This window comes from Lithobates pipiens, unplaced genomic scaffold (genome assembly GCF_037356315.1).
Source record: "Lithobates pipiens isolate NorthernLeopardFrog02 unplaced genomic scaffold, aLitPip1_a1.2 Scaffold_22, whole genome shotgun sequence".
NCBI classification, from domain to species: domain Eukaryota; kingdom Metazoa; phylum Chordata; class Amphibia; order Anura; family Ranidae; genus Lithobates; species Lithobates pipiens.
In genome coordinates this window covers 195,902,053-195,920,897 of record NW_027507784.1, presented here as the reverse complement: position 1 = coordinate 195,920,897, position 18,845 = coordinate 195,902,053, and the positions used below count along the sequence as shown (strand labels likewise).

At 41.0% G+C, this 18,845-nt stretch overlaps 1 protein-coding gene across 3 annotated transcripts in view; it reads left to right on the top strand.

Moving 5' to 3' along the window:
• RHBDF1 (rhomboid 5 homolog 1) overlaps positions 1 to 18,845 on the top strand; it is a 208,876-nt gene that overhangs the window by 79,657 nt on the left and 110,374 nt on the right. For 2 of the 3 annotated variants that reach the window (XM_077448794.1, XM_077448793.1), the window contains 2 exons: positions 8,531 to 8,661; positions 12,623 to 12,733. In XM_077448794.1, the coding sequence (XP_077304920.1) occupies positions 8,531 to 8,661; positions 12,623 to 12,733 (242 nt within the window). The remainder of the gene's footprint in view (positions 1 to 8,530; positions 8,662 to 12,622; positions 12,734 to 18,845) is intronic. The other variant, XM_077448795.1, reaches the window with a different exon arrangement.

Below are 18,845 nucleotides of genomic sequence, written 5' to 3'. Positions count from 1 at the left end.
TCCGTAACTTTGAACATTCATAAAGTCTTGCTAGTGCTAGAATATGCCAAATCACATCCGGATCAAGATACTGCTATCATATTATTATTTTAGTTTTTCGTGGTCATTTAAAGTAATGACCGCATTCGGCTTTTCGGGTTCGATTATACGTTTTTTTACACCAAATGTTTGCATCTCCAATGGCTCACCTTGTTACTCCGGATTTTATATCAGACACCATACCTCTGACTAAGAGACCAGGACTGGCCTCCCCTCTCCCCTCTGCTCTTTAATGTAGCGATTTAACCTCTATCTAGAATCTTTAACTCATCTGCTGGTTTTAGTGGTGTCACTATCGGCGATCTGCTTTATTTGCGGATGATATTCTACTCTTCTCCGATCTTTTCTCAGATTTTTATAATCTACGTGACTTAATTGCGGCCTTTCGACTCAGCTCTGGCTTCAGAATTCATTTTGACAAATGTGAGGTTCTTGCATTAAACCCCCGGTTATTCGCTAAATGGCGTTTGTCTTCTCCATTTTCTCTCAGTTATCCACCTTTAATAGCAAAAATTGTAAAGGAGTTGGAAGCTTGGGCAACCCTCCCCTCCCGCTTTTTGGGAGATGTCACCTCTTTAAAATTGTGTCATTTGCATGATTACTCTATCCAATGCAGACCATCCCTCTTCTAATAAAAACATTCAGATATCCAAAAAATACACAAGGCTTTAACTGCCTTCCTATGATCCCACAAAAAAACACACTTAACCCTCCAGAAACTTTGTCTCCCTAAGTCCGAGAGTGGTACAGGCTTGCCCAACTTACGTTTTTATAATCTCTCATGTCTACTTAGACAAGGTCTAGATATTATTCATTCCACACCGACATCTCAGAACCTACCAAGCTCTCTGCCCTTGGTGCTCTTTATCCCGCCCTACACTGCTGCACCGTTTGCCCCTGTCACTTTGATCCCCTCTCATTGTGCTACTGTTTTAGTATTGTTCACAGACCACAATCCCCTAGTCCCTGACGGGCAACCCTGTCTATCAATATTGTCTTTTTACCACTTATGACAGTCCTCCTCGTAATATAGGTAATGATGCCTCCACTCCTGAGGATTTCATAGTTTGTTATGCTGTTGTTAATTCCATGATATGTAATATTTCACTATAGCACTGTTTACAGGTAAATACACCCCTTGCCACGCCCTCCCTTGCTTGCTCCCCTTCCACCCCCCACCTGTTATTTCCCCCTGCTTATTTTATACATTGCATTACTACCACATTTTAGAGTTACTTTCCATTGTATACTTGTTTATACATTGCATGGTAATAATTTAATAAATATTTTACAACGAAAAAAGAACTGGGGTATGTAAACTTTTGATCAGGGTAATTTGGGTAGTTTCTGTTGTGATTATGATTTAAAAAGAGTAAACAAGGTTGATTGATAATAAGTGGCTCCAGGCAAACACTAACCATGAGTGAAAGAAAAGTTTGTGTTATCATTCATATTCTCTAAAAAATGGCCAAGAAATCATAAATTCTGCCAGGGTATGTAAACTTATGAGCACAACTGTAGGTTGTAAAGATGTATTTTCTGTAACACAATTTTATATTCTGCTCCTTTTTGCTGGGCTCTGATTGCACAGACAAGTGACCTTATCAGCCTGCATTAGACTTGGCAGACTCACTTAGGCACATGGACACAGAACTGAGATGATCCGTATACAGCAGAATACAGAGATCTTTTGTTTATGCTGTGCTCAGACTATGGACACTAATGTTTTTACATATTCCTAGTAAGCAGTAAAAAAACTTTAAGGGCTGGTTCACATGTGTGCAGAGACCTATGTTTTTTTTTTTTTAGCACTAGAAAACCACAGGTCTCCGCAGGGGCACACAGAAAATAATTGCTTTCTATTTGCCCTGTTCACACTTGAACACAACTTTGGGGTAAGCTGGGGTGCAGTACAAAAATCTGCAACATGTCTGCACTTTTCTGCTCAGCATCGCAGCTCAGTTGCTCAGCTTTGGTGCATAGAAATAAATGAAATGTCACATACAATGTGACTTTTAAATAAAGTAAACAAAAAAAAGTGTTTAACAAATACTCTGATGATGATGCCCAGGCCACTCCATCTGAATGGTCTACAGTGAGTATTTCTGTTGACATGACTCATAAGAACTCAAAACTGTCAATACCGAATCCTTTGGGGCCTAGTATATCATGTCAAGCTTTTGGGAAGCACCCAACCAACCAGAATTGGGCTTCAGGAAAGGGCCCAAACCAGCCAAGTTCTTTCTGTTGCATTTTAATACTGATGAGGACAGTACACATTACAGATGATGTAAACCTGGTCCCTGCATGAGATAATTGCTAAATGGTCTTTTAGCTTCAGTTACTGTTATCCCTGATCCTGAACCAACTTGACCCTCATATTGACCCGGCTGTCTTCTGACCTACTCCTGGATAATCCTTGCTTGTTTCTTTTCTTCATACCTTTGTTAATGACCTTGGCCTAAACTCTTGACCAAAGATTTTGCCTATTGATTCTATACCTTGTTCCCTTAACATTGCCAACCTCTGTTTGTCCCTGGCCCCTTGATCCTGCTCCTTCCTGCTCGACTGTTACCAAACTTGGGTTGTTACCCAGCTCTGATCTCTACTGGACTTGATACATTCTGGATGCCTTTACCGCTGTGCGTTTGCGTACTTGACCCCAGCGATCCCATTGCCCTTGCACCCCCTGTCCCAACTTTCAGGGATGCTCAGATGGAAATTTTGCAAGAGGCTGCCCACATCATCTCAAACTGCTCATACAGGTATATGACAAATGCTGAAATGTGTCTTTGAGCTTGGGGCAATTCGACTTGCCTTTCAGCACTGGACTACCAACCGGGGTCCAACCTGACAATTCCATGGCTGTGGCGTATTTAAATCACCATCTGCTGTTCAGACCGAGCCACAGACTAGCACAGCGGTGTAGTGGTTAGCACTCTCACCTAGCAGTAAAAAGGGTCACTGGTTCAAATCTCAACCATGACACTACCTGCCTGGAGTTTGCATGTACTCCCTGTGCTTGCGTGGGTTTCCTCCTACACTCCAAAGACATGCAGGTAGGTTAACTGACTTCTGTCCAAAATTGACCCTAGTATATGTACGGGGACCTTGGATTGTGGGCTCCATGAGGGTAGGGATCAATGTGAGAGTGCAATGTACAGGGATAGGGACAATTGTAGACACACACTCAGGTTGAACTGGATGGACTGGTGTCTTTATTCAACCTTACTAACTATGTAACAAACCTGACAGGTTTGCGTCCAGATCCAGTGATCTCTGGGCCTTCAGGCTAGAAGCCTTAGTCACTCTGTGAAATCAGTTCAACCTGATTTATGCCTTCCCCCTTCTTCCTGCAAGGTTTACCACCCAACATGGAAAGCATACTTTGGTGCAAAAATGAAAATCTTCACCCTAAGACCCCTTTCACAGGGGAAGACCAATCGGGTCTACCTGTCAGTGTTTTAAGCGGACCCGATCAGACCATCCATTGCCCTTTGTGGAGCGGTGGCTGTCAACGGACATTTGTCCGAGCCGTTCCTCATCTGTCTGGCAGATGTGTAAACAGGTGTCAGGTGTAAACAGACAGGCGGTCCCTTTCCACCTGATTGCTCACAGAGGAAAGTGGGCCATGTCTGCTTTTCATCAGCAGAGTGGACACAGACCTGTCATTCGCCTGCTTAGCAGAGATCAGTGGAGAGATACCTGCTGAGCAGGCAGATCCACTGGCAGACTCTGCCAATGTGAAAGGGTCCTAGCAACTACTGTGTGGCACAGGTGTTATCCTTCCTTCAGTCAGGGCTGGACAAGTTCTTAGCCCTCAGGACTTCAAAAGGTCAGACGTCTTTCCTGGCAGTGCTCTTTCAGAGAGCCATTCCTTACTGAAAGCATTCGTGCAAGGGGTGGCTCACATCCATCCTTCCATCAGTACGCTTCTAGGATGTGGTTAGGGCTGTGTGAGACTACCTGTGAGCCATGACTTTAATTCATCAATATAATGTCCTGTTTGTGTTGCCTATAGGTTCTGGAAGAGGGCTGCTAGGGAGGTGCTAGGAATAGTGTTAAGCTATACTTTTTGCCAGTGTCCAATTACCTGAAGGTGGAGCATAACCCATAATTAAAATGACAAATGAGGCTGCATTCACACCTGCACATTTCCTAAATGCGTAACAAAACACACAGGAATGTTCATTTTGTGCTTTCCTGTGCTATTCATTGTTAATGGCACCCCAAGTGTGGGTAGCAGACATGCGTTTTGCAAAGAAACGAGCACTGAAAAGACGTTGGATGCTCAACGACCAAAAAGGTTCTGACGCTACCTTGGGGTGTTTGACGCATGTAGGGCAGCCCATTGAAGTAAACGTTAATGCTTTTAAAACATGAAAACAAAATGTTAGCAGGACTATGCTCAAGTGTGAATGGGGCCTTAAACCAGTTTTAAAAAAAATGAGATGCTTATACTAGGACTTGCATACTTTTGCTAGTATTTTTTTTAAAAAGTCTCCTGTTCTTGCTCCGCTAAACTGGATCACTAAATAAAAATACATGCACACAAGCAGAGCAAGAGGGACACAGCACCAAAGACACATCTCTTGATCTCTACTGCTCTTCCACACCAGTGATTGACAGCAGCTTCCAAGTAAGCATTACACACATAGAAAACCTATGTACACACTATACTATATCCACAGCTTATCCAGAGGAAGGCAAACACCAATAAAGCATAGTCCAATTTGAACCAATGGGGAAAAAAATTCCTTCTTGATCCACCCGGAGGTAAGCAGATACTCCCTGGTTCAACTACTCCTGGCGTTGTTACCTAAAAAATTGTATCCCATTATATTTTGTGCATTTACGATTGTATCCAGATCTTTTTTAAAACAATCTACTGAACTGGTCGGTACTAGTTCTTGAGTAGATCTTTTCAACATTCCCACAGTTCTTACTGTGAAGAATCCTTTTGAAATGTGAAGGTTAAATCTATTTTCTTCCAGACAGTGCAGAGTGCCCCCGTGTCCTCTGTAATGACCTGAAAGTAAAAAGCTCTTTAGCAAGTTCACTACACTTATATATTTACCACCCCTCCCCTTAATCTCCTCTTCTCAAGAGAATAAATTCAGTTCCTCTAATCTTTCCTCATAGCTGAGCTCCTCCATGCCTCTTATCAGTTTGGTTGCTCTTCTCTGCACTTTCTCCAGTTCCCCGATATCCATTTTGTGAACTGGTGCCCAAAACTGAACTGCTTATTCCATATGAAGTCTTACTAATGATTTGTACAGAGCCAAAATGATATCTTTCTCTCTCTGCTGTCCAAACCTCTTTTAATGAACGAAAGCATAGATACCTGCTCCCCCCTAAAAAAAAAAATGACATGCCAAAGGGGGTCAGGAGTGCTTAAAGGGGAAGTTCAACTTTTGGGTGGAACTCCGCTTTTACTGGCAATTGCTCGGTCATGCAAATTAAATTTATATTGTTTTTTTTTTTCCACATAAATAAAGGCTATTTTTGGTGGTATTTAATCAATGAGGTTTTTACTTTTACTTTTTGCTATATAAACGAAAAAATGCAGAAAATGCAGAAAAAATGATTTTCTTTGTTTCCGTTTTTTCATAAATTTTGGCTAAAATGTAGTCTGCTCAGTTTCTTTGGTAAAAATAACTCAAATCAGTGTATATTATTTTGTCTGTAAAGTTATAGAGTCTACAAACTATGATATATACAGGTATATTTGAAAATTGATTAGTCCTGATGGACAGATCTCATTTCTTATGGCCCTAAAATGCCAGTACTGTACAAATACCCACAAATAACCCCTTTTGGAATGTAGACAGTCCAAGGTATTTAGTATGAGGCATGGTGGGTTTTTTTAAATGTAATTTTTTTTTGTAAAAGTTTTTTAAGAAATTAAGAAAAATGTGTTTTTACTTACTGTCACCAGCGCAGTACAGCTTCATCATATGACTGGTGTGGCAGTGATCAGGGATACTGACTGATGACATTATGCAAAAGTAATTGTAAATAAATAAAAACATTTTAAACATTTATTTTTCTTTTTTTTTTTTTACATACTGTCATCAGAGTAGTTCAGTGTCACCATGGTGACACTGTACTAATGTGGTTGGGAGATCAGGGATTTTTTTTTCACTGTTAATGCTTTACACATTTATTTCCGGTGGCCACAGCTGTTATGAATGGCTTCACGTAATCGTTTAGGTCACCGCGATCACACGATACTGATGTGAGTGACCGGGTACCGAGCACCGTGATCACACCGCTGCGTGTCCCTAGAGGCGCGCTAGAGTGCATGTGCTGAGTGACGCACCAGTACGTCATTTAGCCTGCAGCTATTGGCCGCCTGCAATAAATGTACTGTGAGTGGACGGCAACTGATTTCAAAGTGAGGGTCCCAACACTGAACCTTGAGGTACACCCCTAATAACCTTAGACCATTCGGAGTATGAATCATTAACCACTACTTTCTGAATAGCGTCTTTTAGCCAGTTCTCTATCCATTTACAAACTGAATTTTCCAACCCTGCAGACTTTAACCCCATATGCGACCCCACTGCACTAGGCTTTTTTTGTGGGGCCGCATATATGTGTATCTCCCTTTGTGCTGGGAGCACGCCACAAAGCAGGCTCCCAGCATGCTCCGAGCACAGAGACCAGGGGTACTAACGATCGGGACCTGGATCTTCCGATTCCAGGTCACATGTCACTGTGATGCCCACCCCTGTTTTATTCTCTGAATGGAGAGTAAAAAAAAAGTGTGTAAAAAATAATAATAATAATTAAAAAGAAAAAAGAGAAAGAAGAAATATCTAGATCAAGATTTGATCTAGGTCAGTGCAAGGGTTAGTGTTCGGGTCAAGTAAGAGTCAAGTGTCAGGGTCAAAGGTCAAGGTCAGTATATGTTAAGCAGGATTTTTGTTTAATTAGCATCAGTGTCAGTTAGCATCAGTGTGTTTTAGGTAGGACAAAAAAAAAAGTGAATTATTGTTTCTGGCCTGTAGTATGGGTACAAACAACAGTATCACCACTGCGATGGTCAGGAACAGGAGAAATTATTTGGGGTTTTTGTTTGGTGGTAGGTTATGGTAGTAACAAGAAATATACAGCTAATTTAAAAACATTATTGTTTTTACTATTTTGGCCCAGTTTTCCTTTGATAATAAATGAAAAAAAATCAGGAGATATCCATAACCATTTACTACCAAAGTAAAGTAGTTCGGAACGAGGTGACGTACAAAATGGACGACAGGGACTACATAGAGACCAGTAGCCAATAGCTTTCGTCTCCAAATTTTTTCTGAGAATGCGTGGCACTTTGTGCGTCGGAATTCTCTACACACGATCGCAAAAAGTCAGATCAGATTTTGTTGTCGGAAAATTTTAGATTCAGCTCTCAAACTTTTTCCGTCAGAAATTCCGACAGAAAAAGTCTGATAGAGCCCACACACGATCGGATTTTCCGACAACCTAATCCGATCTGACTATTTCCGTCTGAATTTCCGACCGCATATATGGGGCAATAGACTGATATTGAGCTTATAAAAGACCTGCCTGAAAAACTGATAGGCAGATTTGATCAGACGGCTCATGTAAAAGGACCCTAATGCCATGTACACACGACCTGACTTTTTGACAGCAAAGGTCAGACGGAACGAGTCTGTCGGACAATTCGATCTTGTGTGGGCTCCATCGGACCTTTGCTTGCCAAAAATCTAGCGGACTTTAGAAATAGAACATGTTTTAAATTTTTCCACCGGAACTCCACCGGACCCAGTTCCTACCGAGAAATCCGCTCGTGTGTATGCTAGTCTGACGGACAAAAACCGACGCGAGGGCAGCTATTGGCTACTGGCTATGAACTTCCTTTTTCTAGTCCGTTCGTACATCGTCACATTCGAATCCGTCAGACTTTGGTGTGATTGTGTGTGGCCAAGTCTGTTCATTCGGAAAGTCCGTCAGAACTCCGTCAGAACTCCGTCAGAACTCCACCGAAAGTCCGTCTGACCTAGTCCCTCGAAAAGTCCGGTCGTGTGTACGCGGCATTAGAGAACCTTTAGAGGCATTTCGGAATATTGGATATTGTATATACAAACATCAGAGAGGAACAGTTACTTGTAGTAACCAGTTAAATTCCATCCCTCAGTGCAGAATGCTAAAATGAATTAAAAAAACAACTACCCTTTCTTTTCCTTTATACATTTGCAAAAATGTTTTTCTTTAACTTAGCATTGCATACACTCGCCTTGTAAATTTTGTAAGCCATCATACATATCAACAGAAGTAGATACAGAAACATTTTCCTATGTTAATGACGGTTTGACACGCCTCATATATCAAAGCAATGCAAACTCTTCTACCCTCAAGTTGTTGAAATGCATGCTTGTTCTATGCATCTGAACTTTTACTAAGTAAAACATGCCAATAAAAGGAATATTGTGTACTTATTTTTTATTTTTAATAAAGAAATCTCTATTCCCAGCACTTCAAGCGTCAAAGTTATTTAAGAAGCGTGAGTATGCCAGTAGAGAACACAAGAATTCCTTCACCTCCCAATGAACAGAAGCGGCCTATACTGCAACGTCAGACCTCAATCACCCAGACGATAAAAAGGTAAATATTGATTGCATATGCTGGAATTATACATATCCTAGTATAAAGTTATGGGAAAATGTCATCAGATTAGATTTTTTTGGACATTTCTGTTGTGTAGATGGCTAAGAGAAGTGGAAATGTCTCAATGAGATGAACTAACAATTTTATGATTATGATTTTTGATTGCCCAGGACAAACAAATCATTTTTCTGATTTGTTGATATCACTCTGCTTCTATCAGTTCTCTGCGAAAATGTTTGTTTTTTATTTTTTTACATACCAGTTTGCGTATCAGTTTACATATATTCCTTCTGTGGTTCCTTGTTTGTATTTTAGTTTCTTGCCTGTTCCAGTATTTCTCACCATACCAGTTTATTGAAAATGCTAAAGATACATATAATGGATAAAATAAGGGCATATTTTATGCAGGCGGAAGCATTGTGTTACACCATGGGCATGTGGCCCCCCAGCTGTTGTGGAACTACAAGTCCCATCATGCCTCAGACTTTGGGAGTCATGCTTGTAGCTTTCAGCCTTGCAATGCCTCATGAGACTTGTAGTTCTGCAACAGCTGGAGGGCCACAGGTTTGGCACCCATGTGTTACACTGTGCTTCAGAGTGGACAAACTGAGCGCCATTAGGGCCTATTCACACTTGACTGTTTTCGTGCAGTGCATTTTTACTGCATGAAAGTACATTTAATGTAAAAACCCTGCTCTTTTCTTATTTGGCTGGTTTGTATAAATGCAGTTTATTGTGTTCTCAAATGAAAACTGTAAGGGCCAATTCACACCTTTGCATGTGCATTGCCACGTACCCTGCCAATCAGAATGCACAGTATGCCCTTGCCCCCAAATGCTCAGAGTGCAGCGCTGCTGCAGACTCCATGTGAAGAAAGGCCAGCACCCCATGTAAGATATAGGGGGGGATTTACTAAAACTGGAGAGTGCAAAATCTGGTGCATCTCTGCATAGAAACCAATCAGCTTCCAGGTTTTATTGCCAAAGCTTAATTGAACAAGCTGAAGCTAGAAGCTGATTGGCTACCATGCACAGCTGCACCAGATTTTACATTCCAGTTTTAGTAAATCAACCCTATAGCTCTTTTACTGCAAACAGCAATCACAGACGCACATTTCCATGGCACACCGTTCCTCTATGTTAAGGTTAAACTCCAAGAATTCAGGCACTTTGATAAATGTGCAAGCACACTATAAGTTAAGTACCACTTGGTGTATGACACCTCATGGGCGTAATCTCTTTAACCACTTGCCTACTGGGCACTTACACCCCCTTCCTGCCCAGGCCATTTGTCAGCTTTCAGCGCTGTTGCACTTTGAATGACAATTGCGTGGTCATGCTACACTGTACCCAAACACAATTTTTATCATTTTCTTCACACAAATAGACCTTTCTTTTGGTGGTATTTAATCACTGCTAGGTTTTTTATATAAAAAAAAAAAAAAAAAAAAAAAACAACAAAAAAGACCAAAAATGTGAAAAAAATACTTTTATTCTGTCAGTAAATTTTGTAACTAAGTAATTTTTTTGCCTTCACTGATGTGTGCTGATAAGGGGTCACTGATGGCCACTGATAGGCTGAACTGTTGGACATTGATGAGGTGGCACTTATGGGCACTAATATGCCGCACTTATGGTCATTGATAGGTGGCACTGATATGTGGCACTGATGAGCACTGTTAGGTGGCACTGATGGCCACTGTTAGGTGGCACTGATGGGCACTAATAGGTGGCACTGGTAGGCACTGATAGGTGGCACTGGTGGGCACTGATAGGCAGCACGGATAGGCAGCACGCATAAGCAGTACTGATGGGCATTGATGGGTGATACTGATGGGCATTGAACCACAGCAATGATGGGCAGCACTGACTGCCAGCACTGACTGGTATTGCTAATGGGCACTGATTGGTGGCACTTGTGGGCAGTGGTTGGCACTGATTGCTGCCACTGGTGGGCACTAATTGCTGGCAATGGTGGGCACTGTTTGGTGACACTGTATTGCTATATTGTAATCAGGACACTGATGATCAGTGCCCTGATTACATTCCTAGATGTCCCCCTGTGTGGAGATGCTGCTGATTGGCTCTCCTTGCCATACACTCTGTCAGTGTGAGGTGAGGAGAGCCGATTACCGGCATCTCCGTGTTTACATGTGAACAGCTGTTATTGGACACAGCTGATCGTATGGTTAAAGAGCCTTGGACGCGGCTCTTTACAGAGATCGGGGTCGTCCCGTGTCCTAGCACCACGTCATGGCCGCTGCGCTGCACTCCACCGCGGGCGCGCAAGAGCGGGCGTCATATGACGTTGTCCCAGAACGAGAGCCACACTGCCCCATCATCATTTGACAGTGGGCGGGTGTCAAGCAGTTAACCACTCAACTGGCTCATGCGGATATACGACGGCAGAATGGCACAGATGCGCAAAACCACGTACCCGTACGTCACTCCATCATTGGCGGCTAGCAGGAACATGCCCAGTGGGTCCCACCGACTCAGTGTCCACCGATCGCCCGCGATCGTGCCACGGAGAGGCGGAACAGGGAGATGCCTATGTAAACAGTAATCGGGAGCAGTGATCTCTGTCATGTTCTAGTGATTCCCCCTACAGTTAGAACACACTGAGTAAACACACTTAACCCCTTGATCGCCCCCCTAGTGTTAAACACCTTCCCTGCCAGTGACATTTACACCATAATCAGTGCATTTTTATAGCACTGATCTCTGTATAAATGTCAGTGGTCCCAAAATAGTGTCAAAAGTGTCCGATCTGTCCACCGCAATGTTGCAGTCACAATAAAAATGGCGCAGATCCCACCATTACTAATTTAAAAAAAATTATAATAAAAATGCCATAAATCTATCCCCTATTTTGTAGGTGCAATAACTTTTGCGCAAACCAATCAATATACGCTTATTGCAATTTTTATATATTTTTTGGCCTAAACTGAGGAAGAAATTATTTTTAGATATTTTTTGGGGGGTATTTATTATAGTAAAAAGTAAAAAAAATTGCTTTTTTTCAAAATTGATGCTCTTTTTTTGTTTATAGCGCAAAAAAATAAATTCGCAGAGGTGTTCAAATACCACCAAAAGAAAGCTCTATTTGTGGGGAAAATAGGACGTCAATTTTGTTTGGGTACAGCATCGCACAGCCACGTAATGGTCAGTTAAAGCGACTCAGTGCTGTATCACAAAAAAGGGCTTGCTCAGGAAGGGGGTAAATCCTTCCGGGGCTGAAGTGGTTAATTTAGATCTGACAGTTTTGGATTCTCCAGGAGGTTACACTCTGGGGTTATGAGAGGAAAGAAACTGTTCCCACACACGGTGTCTCTGCCTGCCCCATCCTTTGCTCCCTATTCATAGGAGACTTTTTATTTTGTGATTTATTTTTGTGAGTTCACAAAATACAAAGGCTTCTATGAATGTGCAGCAGAGGGGAGTGATGGGCACAGCGGCTGCATACAGCTCTGCAGATGAAGCAGCTGAGACCAGAAGGTCTAGCGTTGGAGCTCCAGGGCTATAGCAGTAGCTATCCTAATACACTATAAAATTGTCTGATGTAAATTAAAGACTTAAGTCCACAAGGTGCCATGCGCCTTGCTGGACTTAACTCATGGAATGCCATTTATCAAAGTGGCTGAATTTCTGGAGTTCAGGAGTTGCATTTCTTCAAAATGTGCCTAGGTTCCTACTGACTCCTAGGTTTCGTCCTAGACCACTGACCTTTCACAGCTACCCAGACTGGGCATCATTTTAAAATGGCTCTTGCACAAACAAATATTATTCCAGTGCTGTTTAAAAAATGCCACCCGGGACTCTGATTCTTTAAGGAACAATCTGTTTTTTACCTGTACAGTAATTATACAGTATTCTTATTGTTCATACAAGTGCTATTAACACAATAAATGGTTAGCATTTTGTTTTCATCAATATTTCTTTCCTGTTTTTCTTGGAAGCAAGCACGTGACGTTTGACAGAATCAGTACTATGCCAGTCAAGGGGCACCTAGCTAGCAGGAGGTCTATTCATTTTAGGAAACGTCAAACAATCTCTACTTTCTTTTTCAGGTAGTTTAGCAAGTGCATGTCAAGTCCAGCATGAGATTTTTTTTTTGGAAAAAAAATAAAATAAACCCCTAACTAAAAGCATTACTAGTTGCACATGACTCCTTGCTGTTGGATTGCATTGCCTTACATTTTGCATATGTTGAGTTTTTTGCAGTAATTAAAACAGTAAATGCATGCCTCTCTATGATTAAACTATAACATTTGTTTCTGTAACACACACATAAAGAGCCTGTCCAACCAAACCTGATATTGTAGGTATACTGTATGTAGAGCCTTGTGGGCTGAATTTTAGTAGATGGATGTTATGGAGATTACAGCTCCAAATTCTGTCTGCCATAGTACCTGTCCACCTGGGAGTTTTTAGTCATCTCATCCATTATTGTGTGTTTCAGCAACTCCTTTTCCATTCCTCATAACGTACAATAAAACTGTGGGGAGGGGGGCTGGATAACACTGGCCATAAACTCAGAAATTCAAACACAGTCATTTCATCTAGGAGACATAAGAACATGTCAGGTGCTTTCTATCTCAAACATCCACCAAAGACTGAAATATCTATATGTCAGAAAAGGCCCTTCAAGAGCTATAGCCGCAAGAAGAATGTTCACCATCCATCACTTCCAGGTGTATTGGATACCTGCATTCCTCACTACGTGTTGTGGTTCCATCTGTCAGACCCTACATCACTGCAGGAAACATTACTGATGTAGGGACTGCGGTGAGGGGAACCACAGCGCTCAGCAGACACCAGGCATATGACATATTCAGAAGTGCGTTCAGTGTTCCTAAAGTGGAACTTTAGTCAGAAAATTAAGTCCTGCTAGATACCTTCAGACTTGCCCCTTTTGCATGTATAGCAATGTAAACCATTAAAAATGCATGCCTATACTGTTTAAAATCCAGCAATACACTGTCTCACCCTGCTCTGCACATGCTCAGTTGAGCTTTATTTTTAGACACTTTTCTGAATTTGGAGGCCAGTATGCTGACAGCCTAAAGATGTACTGCTGTTCAGGGGCTCTGGACGTTAGCAAAATGGCAGCCTCCAGCAAGAAGAAACAGGAACAATGCTGGAGGCAATTTACAGCACACACTAATATTGGTAACATGATTATTAATGTGGAATGTATGTTCCTTGCTAAAGAACATTGTTTTTATCAAGTTGTTATGGGTAAGATTCCACTTTAGGGAGAGCAAAGTAAGAATTCACTGCCTGCCAGAGAGGTAAGTATTAAGCATCTTTATTTGCAGGCTCCTTTTTTGAGTGACAGAGTTGCTTTAATCATCACACCAAAGAAGATTATACTTTTATATCTTAGGTAATGGCCAGAACAAAACCATATGAATAACTGAAGCCTGATGTAATACCGAAGATGGGCAATAACAAATACAACAGCTATGTTGATTATAGAGGAAGTGATGCTCCTAGTTAGTTCTAGACCAGGGGGCACCAAACCTTTCAGTACCAGAGCCACATTGCCAAAAAAAAAAAAAATCAGTTTTATAAATGAATTAATACAATTTCCATGAGTGAATAAATGTGCTATGAAAAAAAAACGTAATATCAGACGCTACCCCTCACATCAGAAGTCCCCTTTAATTCAAAAGTCTCCCCATCATATCAGAGCCCCCTTTACACCAGATTCCCCCTTTCGCTTTAGAAGCCCTTCATCACTTCATAGCCCTCCTAACATATCAGAGTCTTTCCTTACATCAGTGTTCCTATTAGAGTCCACCCCTTTACTTCAGGATCCCCATCAAAAGTGTAGACCAAATTATATAAATTGTCGGTCTGTGCAGTGAGGATATGCCACTGGCCCTAGCTACGGGCTGGATGAAACCTTGTAGCCGGCCAGATGTGGCGCACGGGCCATAGTTTGGAGACCCCTGTTCTAGGTTTGCGCTAAAGGTAATATCTGACATGTTGCCAGAAGATTGAAGGATGGTACCAAGTCAGTAGGCTTGAGTGTTGTCTATAATCAAACTGATAGAGTTTAGGAAGAATTGTAGGACAAACAAATCAACAATAGAGCACAAAAGTCCAGCACAAAGGATCAGGAGGAACGTGTTAGCTCAGACTTCCTTAATGCACTAAAAAGGATTCACATTGGCCATTTGGTGACCCCCACAGGCAGGCTTAAGTGTGTCTAAAGCCTTGTACACATAGTGTGATTGTTGGCCAATCGAGCGTCTGATTTTTCTCAAAAGGGCGTGTAAAGGTAATATCTGACATATCTTGTCTTGCATACTAACGGTACACAATTGTCGTGCCACAAACACGAATGTAGTGACCTCCTAGAAAGAATTTCAGCTCTTGAGTGCCACCCTTTGGGCCCCTTCTGCTAATTTCGTGTGTGGTGAGCATTGATTTTGAGCATGCGTGTTTGTACTTTCGACTTTTGTGTGACCGATTTGCCTACTGACCATACGAAAATCTGACACCAAGCTATTTTCCGCCAAAAACTTACTAGCCTGCCATCCAACATTTGTTGGTCGAAAGTTGGAAAACAATTGTCAAAAGGAGCGTACTAACGGTAAGATTTTAGGACAACAGTCTGTCAACAGAGAATCCCCTGCCAACAATCATACAGTGTGTACGAGGCTTAAGTTTCAGCTTTGCTAAATTAAAATAAATTGCAGATACACACCTAAAAATGACACACCCTACCGGGTGAAAAACCACCATCAGTGACACTAGCTGCAAAGGTGGAGATAAGTGGGAATAGGTGGTTTGTTACAGGTGTATTTTATCTCTTAATTGTGGGCTGTTAATATATTATATCTGTCAAATATTTTGCCAACCATATATATCTTACACCTTGGTTGGAAGGAATAAAACAAGATTTCCTTCTCTGTGTGCTGTCACCCTTTTTAATCCATCATTATATAGTTATGCTTGTGTTTTGGCTGCTGTAGTGGAATGTAAGCCCCAGTGCTACTGTGGAACTTGGAACACACGTACATGCTGATTAGCAGGGCTCATATTTTATTGGCATTGGAAGCTGCAATAATCATGATGTAACCCCAGGGAAAAGTGGGCAGTGATGTTGTGTGATTACCTTGGATGTATTGGAGGACACTAGTAAAAAAACTTAGAACCCCGGTTTATTTTTTTAGAATGTTTGTGTTTCTTATGTACAGTAAAATGTTTATTATTGAAAACACATACTTTTTACTATGTTACCACATATTCATAGTTTTACCAAAATACACCTTGCAGTATCATTGTTTTTGAGGTTTTTTTTCCCAAATAATTTTTAATCGATTTTTCATAAACAATACAAAATACACTCTGAAATAGGAGCGGAGACATAAGGAAAAAGAAAAGGGAATCAAACAGGTGAGGCATGTGCATTTAGCTCATAGGAGGCTCTCCATTGACTATCCTGCATTGGGGCTATAAGCCCGAGTAGTATACAGATTCAGAGATGTCCATATTAAAAAGTCATATAAAGGTCAGGGACACATTACAATATAATGACAACCACGTGCTCCATAAACAGTTAAATAATTGCAGAAGGCATCCATAGGACTGGTTGTTCCCTAGAAGTAGCTCCTTCCGTAACAAGGGAGAAGAGAAAAAAGAAAAGAAAAAAAAGGTGGAAAACACATAAAACAACTTTTCACCTGCATATTTAGGTTGAGTGAATAAAGTGGAGAAGACATCTGTTGCTCTCGCCTACATGCTTGGGTGAACTCATAATATGGTCATATAAGAAAGGTATGTTCTCTCTATGACAAATGCAAAGTACTGATATCAAAATCATCCAATAGCCTTTATCATTAGCGGCGCTCCTGTCAAATTAAAATGACCCGACTAAAAAATATTTTTAAATTATAAAACAACCAAAATAATCATCCCTTAATAACGACATCAGATGGTGTTTTTAAGAGAAAAAGGAGAGTCCAGGAGAGAATATTGTGTATTAGATTAAGCGACTGCTACAGGGCAACCTAAACCATTGTGTGAGGAGATTGTTACATCTGCTGCACCTCTATTGTTGTTTCTCTCCTCTTTATAAATATAAGAAAGGTAGTCATCACACTTGATGTGTTTTATATTCATCCTCACACAAGCCTAAGGGAGATCAGGGAGAAGGGGGCCAGCCCAGGAGCCGCCAGCCATGGCGCCCATAATTTAAAGAATTTATTTGGTGTACCCCTATTCCTATAAACTTGCTGTATTTTGAATAAGGTGTCATTAACCTGTCATTCTTTGAGGGTGGGAGGATTAGATGATAGCCATTTCATGGCATTTCGTAAGTTCTATGAACAACAGCTTGCTTACTGACACTTTAACTTTCTTTGGAATCCTCTCCTCATCTAAATATTCTAAGAGGCACATTTTAGGATCCAACTCTTATGCCCTGTACACACGGTCGGACTTTCCGACAGAAAATGTGCGATCGGATTGCATTGTCGGAAAATCCGATCGTGTGTGGGCTCCATCTGACTTTTTCTGTCGGAATTTCTGCCGGAAAAAGTTTGAGAGCTGAATCTAAAATTTTCCGACAACAAAATTCGATCGTTTAAATTCCGATTGTGTGTAGACAATTCGGACGGACAAAGGGCCAGGCATGCTCAGAATAAATTAAGAGATGAAAGCTATTGGCTCATGGCCCTTTATAGTCCAGTCGTATGTGTTCCACATCACCGCATTCAAATCTGACAAATTTTGTCCTCGGAAAGTCCGACCGCGTGTACAGGGTATAAGTGTATTTGGAAAACAAGATTAATAGTATTCAGCAACGTAAACCAGTACCAGACAAGTTTCGGGCATTTGCACAACATGTGGCGTATCTGCAGGGGAACCCTGACAGCGAGGGCACTAGCTCCAGGATAGCCAGTTATCATCAGTAATGTCTCCCAGATCTGGCTCCCACACACGACAACCCGGGAAGAACAAGGCCTACAGTATCATTGTTAGGTGCAATGTCACATATTTTTTTTCTGCTAATACAAGGCTTTGACTGGATCTTCAATAATAATCATGGGATGTGGGAATTACTTTATGGGGATGATGAAATGCATGTAGGTTCACAAAAAATATACAGATTCATATGTCGGTGTAGATAAGCCATAGATATGCTTCATAATAGTAATAACGAGGGTACCTGCACAAAATTGGGTACAGGCATCTGTGAGCATTAAAAGTTACATTTAAATGAGCTACTGCTGTAAATTGCTGTAAATGGCTCATTCCTACAGTGATATCTTTAAACAGTATCTGTATACAGTACTACAATAAGCGTGCTAAGTTTCCTCCACAAGGTGATTTTTTTTCTCATTATCATTGAATTGTAAACAAAAGTTGGTTATAGCAGTGATAGTTTGTCCCAGTTGTTTGCTTAGTTGCAGGAAATCTTTCCTAAAAGAAGCAGCCATTTTTTACTTACAGCCAACATACTAGTTTTGGGGCGGTGACAACACTTTTGGCGAGGTTTAGAAGACCCTGCTTCACTGCCATAGATGGTTTCTGGGATAGGTGCTTTGCTCGGTGACATGTTTTGTTTAATAACATGCATCCAGCACATCTTGGTGTATACATGCCCTTCCCATAAGCAGAAAATTACTTGATATAATTACTACATAACTACACAAGGCAGTTTTCTACCACATACAATTTTGGATATTTTGGTTCTTTTTATATGTTAAATGTACAAGTACTTTAAAAGATGTTGTAATACACACATTAGGGCACTCATGAATAAACCTGTTCTTCATTATTTCTATTTGAGAAGCAATAATAAGGGTGATTCATCTGCCATCTACTGTAAATTTAATCTCACCTAGTCACAAGAAATAGTTTCTTAGTTTCTGTTTTTTAAAGAACTCTGGTAGTTCCTTTAACGAAACCCAAATTAAATTTTACAGAAAATAAGCCACTCTGTGTCACGAAACTGTTTTTAAATGTCACAAAGCTCCAACAATCCTTGTGTTGTAGAACAATAAATAACATGGTCTACATGGGCTTTTTTTCCTTTCTAAACATCACTATCTGCACATAAAAAGAAAGTAAATTTGACATTATTTGTTGCTCTGGAGCTATGACTCTAGCGTTAACAGTGTAGACCTGTGTGGCCAGAAGTGTGTATTTTGCAAAGTGGTTAAC